This window comes from Bos indicus x Bos taurus, chromosome 17 (assembly GCF_003369695.1).
Source record: "Bos indicus x Bos taurus breed Angus x Brahman F1 hybrid chromosome 17, Bos_hybrid_MaternalHap_v2.0, whole genome shotgun sequence".
Taxonomy (NCBI): Eukaryota; Metazoa; Chordata; class Mammalia; order Artiodactyla; family Bovidae; genus Bos; species Bos indicus x Bos taurus.
This window is the reverse complement of record NC_040092.1, coordinates 32,786,693-32,794,080: the sequence shown is the minus strand read 5'-3', so window position 1 is coordinate 32,794,080 and position 7,388 is coordinate 32,786,693. Positions and strand designations below refer to the sequence as shown.

Below are 7,388 nucleotides of genomic sequence, written 5' to 3'. Positions count from 1 at the left end.
TGCCAGGTCATGGGTGCCGTAAGGCTGCTCTATTTCTAGTACCCTAACAGGTCTGTTCTTGACTTGATGTTGACAGATAAGGGAAAGAGATGATTGGGCACCATTCCTGGGGATGCTGCGGCTGTGTCTGTCTGTTCCTGGAGGCTGGAATACTGAACAGTGTTAGAAGGAACACTCTGCCTTCTTGTCATAATGAGTCCTTAGCAACCACCTAGTTCAGGTCACAGACAGGGAAAGGAGAGACAGCAGAGTCTTTGGCTCTTTCTGGTACAGATACATTGGTCTGAGGAAGTTGGGAAAGGAAATTCAGTAGCACAGCTACAACCTTGGCCATGGCGTGTGTGACATTTCGAGAACCAGTATCAGCCACAGTGGGAAAGCGGATGGTGTTCACAGGTAAAGGGCTTTTCTGTATCTTTCACAAGGAGACTGAATCTTCCTTAACTGCTCACCTATGTGATACTCAAATGACAATGGACTTGAGAATGAAAGAACCATGCACACTTATTCTACACGATTCTGCTGCTTTTATTATGCACTCGGCCTAGGCTGAGTTGCCTTGAGAAGATTTGTGATGTCCTGTTCTCACTAATTTAGGAATTTTTTTCATATCATACAGTTTATGTTTTTTGTAACTGGGGCTGCTTTGATGTTAATACAAATTATAGTAGTGATCATATTTTCATTATTACTGATTTAAGTTTCTTATATTTTTAGAAACTTGACATATTTGATTGATAAAAATTTGAGCAAGATGTAAGCTTAGTAAAATGTTGGCTGGCATTTTGTTCCTTCAACTTGCTTTAAATGATTTGGATGGTATGTCTGTGTGGAATTATGTATATGTATAATGGAATCACTTTGCTGTGTACCTCAAACTAATGAAACATTGTAAATAAACTATACTTCAGTTTTTTAAAGGTAGTTAAATAGAATATGACTAATTGTGATTTCTGCAAGAAATGTCACATTTTATCTTATTTCCTTTATGTTTTAAAATCACAAGCCTATTTTTAAGCATATCCCTTGCTTATCTGTAAATTCTCACTGCAATCATGAGAAGCTTGGCTCCCACTCTTTGCCACCCATTTATTTAACTGTTTAATTCCCACCAGGTCTCCTGCATTGCAGGCAAATTCTTTACCATCTAAGCCACTAGGGAAGCCCTATATATGAGTATACAAGTATCAGAAATGCTAACCAGTACTTCAGGAGAAGAAACTTTGTCAGCTAGAGTACAATACTTCCTTACCTTCCTTTTGTCTTTGGGCTTAGGGCTCTGCTCATTTCCAAAGTTGCTTAAGGTCAAAGTTACCAAAAGTCAGCTCCTTTCACCCACTGCCTCCAGTGAGACTGGTTTATATATTTGTAACACAGTTATTCTCCTGTCACTGTCTGAATTCTATTCTAAAATCCCCCAGACTCTTAAGTGATTTTTAAAATTTGTGTACACCAAGGTTTGCTCTCTGTGCTCTAAGTCTTCAGGTTTTGACCACTTCGTAAGGTCACATACCCACCATGACAGTACTTTTCAACCCTTTAAATGTCCCTGTACTTCACCTACACATCCCCCCTCTTCCCTCATTGAGTTCCTGGCAACCACTGATCCTTTTTCTCTCTCTAAAGTTTTGCCTTTTCCTGGATATCATAGAGCTGGAATCATACAGTGGGTAGCCTTTTCAGATTGGCTTCATTCACTTGTCAATGTGCATTGAAATTTCCTCCATGTCTTTTCATGGCTGGAGTGTTCACTTATTTTTATCGCTGAATAGCCTTCCATTGTAGGGTTGTATTACAATTTGTTTACCTAATCATCTTGGCAATTCTGAGAAAAAAAAAAAAAAACTTCTATGAGACTTTTGCATGGATATGTTTTCAGATCAATTTGGTACATACTCAGCAATGTGATTGCTGGATCATATGGTAAGACTCTGTTTAGCTTTGTAAGAAACTGCCAAGTTGAAATAAGTCAGAAAGAGAAAAACAAATATTGTATCTTAATGCATATGAGTGGAATCTAGAAAGATGGTACAGATGAGCTGTTTGCAGGGAAGGAATAGAGATGCACACATAGAGGACAGATGGGTAGACACAGGGCAGGAAGTGGAGAGTGAGACGAACTGGGAGAGAAGGGTTGACATATATACACTACCATGTGTAAAGAAAATAACTAGTGGGAAGCTGCCGTATAGCACAGGGAGCTTAGCTCTGTGCTCTGCAATGACCTAGATGGGTGGGGTGGGTGTGAGTGAGAGGGAGGGTTAAGAGGGAGGGGATATATGTATACATATACCTGAGTCTGTTGTTCCATGTCCAGTTCTAACTGTTGCTTCCTGACCCGCATACAAATTTCTCAAGAGGCTGGTTCCAAATAGGAAAAGGAGTTCGTCAAGGCTGTATATCGTCACCCTGTTTATTTAACTTATATGCAGAGTACATCATGAGAAACCCTGGACTGGAAGAAACACAAACTGGAATCAAGATTGCTGGGAGAAATATCAATAACCTCAGATATGCAGATGACACCACCCTTATGGCAGAAAGTGAAGAGGAACTCAAAAGCCTCTTGATGAAAGTAAAGTGGAGAGTGAAAAAGTTGGCTTAAAGCCCAACATTCAGAAAACGAAGATCATGGCATCTGGTCCCACCACTTCATGGGAAATAGATGGGGAAACAGTGGAAACAGTGTCAGACTTTATTTTTCTGGGCTCCAAAATCACTGCAGATGGTGACTGCAGCCATGAAATTAAAAGACGCTTACTCCTTGGAAGGAAAGTTATAACCAACCTAGATAGCATATTCAAAAGCAGAGACATCAGTTTGCCAACAAAGGTTCGTCTAGTCAAGGCTATGGTTTTTCCAGTGGTCATGTATGGATGTGAGAGTTGGACTGTGAAGAAGATTGAGCGCCGAAGAACTGATGCTTTTGAACTGTGGTATTGGAGAAGACTCTTGAGAGTCCCTTGGTCTGCAAGGAGATCCAACCAGTCCATTCTGAAGGAGATCAGCCCTGGGATTTCTTTGGAAGGAATGATGCTAAAGCTGAAACTCCAGGACTTTGGCCACCTCATGTGAAGAGTTGACTCATTGGAAAAGACTCTGATGCTGGGAGGGATTGGGGGCAGGAGGAGAAGGGGATGACAGAGGATGAGATGGCTGGATGGCATCACTGACTCGATGGACGTGAGTCTGGGTGAACTCTGGGAGTTGGTGATGGACAGGGAGGCCTGGCGTGCTGTGATTCAAGGGGTCGCAAAGAGTCGGACACGACTGAGCGACTGATCTGATCTGATCTGATAGCTGAGTCACTTGGTGGTACAGCAGAAACCAACACAACATTGTAAAGCAACTATACTCCAACAACAACAAAAGATCAGAAAGGAAACTGCCAAAGCTGTACCGTTTTGCCATCTCGCTTGCAGTTCAGTGAGAGTCCTTGTTACTTTGCACCCATGTCAGCATTTGGTGGTCTTTCTGTTCTCACCTTTAGCCATTCTTACCAGATGTAGTTATGTCTCATTGCTGTTTTAGTTCATAATTCCGTAATGACCAATGATCATATACTTATTTGCCATCTGAATATTTTCTTTGATGTGATGTCTGTTCATAATGTTTGCCTATTATAAAATAATTGTTTATTTTCTTATTGTTGAGTTTTAACAGTTCTGCATGTATTTTAGAGACAAGTCTTTTGTCAGATAAATGTTCTGCAAATATTTCCTCCTGGTTTGTGGCTTGTCTTTTCATTTTCTTAACATAGTCTTTGATAGAGCAGAGCACAAGTTTTAGTTTTAATAAACAACTTTAATATTTAGTTTAATAAGCCACTTTAATATTTAACATTTATCAATTTTAATAATCGATTTTTCTTTCATTATGCTTTTGATATTGTATCTAAAAATCCATCACCAAATCCAGAGTCTCCTAGATTTTTGCCCTTGTTTTCTTCTAAAATTTTTTCCTATTTTGTGTTTTCGTTTGTCTATCATTCATTTCACGGTGATTTTCGTGTCTTTTAAACTTTTCATTTCCATCAGCCAATTGATTTCCTTTTCTCCTTAAACCATCCTGGGTTGGCTTTTCTGTCACTTGCAACCATGAAAGAGTTTTAATGATCCTTAAAATTTCTTATAATCTGTGTCAGTGTCTACTTGGTTTCGTGTGTTTACATAGCTCAAATTCTTATCACTTTTGATAGGCTTCAGATTTTACATTATGTTGATGCATAATAATTCACTTCATGTTCTCCTATATTTTATATTTAAATTCCAAATTTCCTCTGTTACAGTTAAAGCTGCATGAATACTTTTGGGTGTTTCTCCTTCTCTGTTATTTTCTCATGATATATTTACAGGGAGTGGAATTAGGTGGTGAAAGATACAAACTTATTGAGGCCAGAGACTGCCAAGGATTGTCTAAAAGACTGTGAACAATATATTTGTATTTAAAGTCTGCAAATAGTTTTAAAAATCACTGTTGTTTATTTTTGATAATAGGGAGTTATATATCAATCTTTTTGACTCTAACATTAAAAATTTTTTGTTATGAATATTTTAGAACATATCCCACTTACCTGTCACTCATGTTCAACAATTTATCAAAAACTTCCCACATTTGATCACATAGTTTTTTTCTTTTTCATTTGCTAAAATATTTTAAAGTGAATTTCAGATATTCAGATATTTTATTATATCCTACATATTTCACAAGCATGCATTCTAAGTTGCTCAGTCGTGTCTGACTCTTTGAGACCCCATGGACAGGCTTCTCTGTCTATGGGATTTTCCAGGCAAGAATACTGGAGTGAGTAGCCATTTCCTTCTCCAGGGGATCTTCCCGACCCAGGGATAGAACCTGAGTCTCCTGTCTCTCCTGCATTGGCAGGGGGATTTTTTACCGCTAAGCCACATGGGAAGCCCCACGTATTTTACTGTGCATCAGCACCCTGCCCCCTACCAAATGAACATATTCTTACATAGCCACATTGTCATTATCACATCTAGCAAAATATAAAACTATCCTCTGACAACAGGTAATGACTAGTCCATGGTAATATTTCCCTCATTGCCTCTAAAATGCATTTTTACAGCTGATTTCAAAAATATGGATCCGAATTAGGTCCACACCTAATTGCATTTGGTTGTGTTCTCTCCTTTGATGTCCTATAAGCTGGTACAGGTGGAAGTAGTGACAGACTTTCTCTTCTTGGGCTTCAAAATCACTGTGGATGGTGACTGCAGCCATGAAATTAGAAGATGGTTGCTTTTTGGAAGAAAGGCTATGACAAACCTAGGTAGCATATTGAAAAGCAAAGACAGGTCCATATAGTCAAAGCTATGGTCTTTCCAGTAGTCTTGTATGGATGTGAGAGTTGGACCATAAATAAGGCTGAACGCTGAAGAATTGATATTTTCAAACTGTGATGCTGGATAAGAGTTTTGAGAGTCCCTTGGATAGCAAGCAGATCAAACCAGTCAATCCTAAGGGAAATCAACCCTGAACACTCACTCATTGGAAGGACTGATGCTGAAGCTGAAGCTCCGGTACTTTGGCCACCTAATTTGAAGAGCCCGTTCATTGGAAAAGACCCTGATGCTGGGAAAGATTGAAGGCAAAAGGAGAAGAGGGCAGCCAAGGATGAGATGGTTTGATGGCATCACCGATTCAATGGACATGAACTTGGGTGAACTCTGGGAGAAGGTGAAGGACAGAGAGGCCTGGGTGTGCTGCAATTCATGGGGTCGCAGAGTCAGACACGACTTGGCAACTGAACAACAGCAACAATAAGCTGGTACAGTCTTCTTTCTTTTCTTGTTACAGAGACTGGGTTGGTCATCCAGCAGAAATACCCAACATTCTGAATTTGCCTGGTGTCATGTCATTTAATGTGTTCCTCTGTCCTCTTGTGTTTTCCAAAATTGGAATCTGGCTCTTGAGGTCCAACTCTTTGGGCAAGATTGTTGCTTGAATACTGCTGTGGTCAACATATGGTATGCAGATCAGATGTTACAATTTCAGTTTCTCCTAGACCCATCACTTAGGACCTAAGTTGTTGGGACTTAGTTCTCTTCTTTCTGAATTTGGAACTGATCTCAATGACAAGCTCATGTTCTTGTAAAGATATTGGTGTAAGTGGGTATGAACTCTGGTTAGGCAAATAAAAAGTTGATGTGCTGCATACTTTACATCAAATATTGTATAATTGCAATAAAAACATGGAAAATATTTTGTCACTATTAATAATGAAAAAGCAATCAAATATCATGAGAAATCATTTAAAAATTTATGCTGAATGCTGATATGTGAGGAAAAACTAAGTGGATTATCAGAGGATGAGAAAATAGCTGAGAAGTTTTGCAGAAATTTTGAGGATGATTTCAGAGCGCTTTTAAGAGTTTTACAGAGTTTTTACTAAAGCCTAGTTTAATTTTGGGGCTTCCCTAGTGGCTCAGATGGTAAAGAATCTGCCTGTAATGCAGGTGACCCAGGTTTGATCCCTGGGTCGCAAAGATCACATGAAGAAGGGAGTGAATTTCCTGAACAGAGGAGCACTGCGGGCTACATTCCATGGGGGTGGCAAAGAGTCAGACACAACTACACGACTAACACTTTCACTTTCAATTTAATTTTAAAATCAAATTTTCCCTTTTTGCTGTAACACTCTTCATTCTTATTAATAGCTATAATTGTTTTAATTTCAATCTCATCTCTAGTGAGACTCCATTATTCTGTGAGATGATTCATGTGTATTTACTTAGTGTACTGCCACTAACGAACTAATTTGCTGATTCATTACATTTTATTTTTCTGCCCAATTTTAATGTTTTTCCCTTTAAAAATATTTTTGATTCTAAATTTTTATCATATATATTTGAAATTGAATGTAACAAATAGAAATTGAATCCTTACTGAATACTGAAAAGTTGGCCATGAGCTTCGGAGGATACAAAAATGAACATGAATAAGATATTTTTTTGGTCTTTTAGATACGTATAATCTGTTGTTCTTGTTAGAACATCATGGGTTGTCCCATTTTCCTATTTAATCTAAATATTCACCACAGATGTCCTGGGATTGTAGTGTGACATAAAAAGGAGACAGAAACCCAATTCCAAAGGCCTTGAGGAATCAAGAAGAGGTGGGGATGGAGGACCATTACCTCACGGGATGCTTCACAAACTACTCCCTGTGCTTTTTTAAGTTTTGTTTCCTACTCCTTTCTTTTGACTGGCATAATTAGAGAATAAATTGTCTCCTATATGATGGATGGATCTTAGATTTTATTTATTCTACAACTAATAAAGGGATAAAGATTCTTGTGGGAAAAAGTGTCAGTAGGTCCAACTTTTGAAACTTTTTTAAAAAGGTGAAAGTGAAAGTGAAGTCGC

The 7,388-nt window shown here is 38.6% G+C and overlaps 1 protein-coding gene across 1 annotated transcript in view; it reads left to right on the top strand.

The window, feature by feature from the left end:
- The first annotated feature begins 213 nt into the window (after positions 1-213).
- The window catches only part of C17H4orf45 (chromosome 17 C4orf45 homolog), a 134,096-nt gene continuing 126,921 nt past the window's right edge, over positions 214-7,388 (top strand). Inside the window, exon 1 of the mRNA XM_027567248.1 lies at positions 214-396. Coding sequence (XP_027423049.1) covers positions 333-396 — 64 coding nt within the window. The 5' untranslated portion in view covers positions 214-332. The remainder of the gene's footprint in view (positions 397-7,388) is intronic.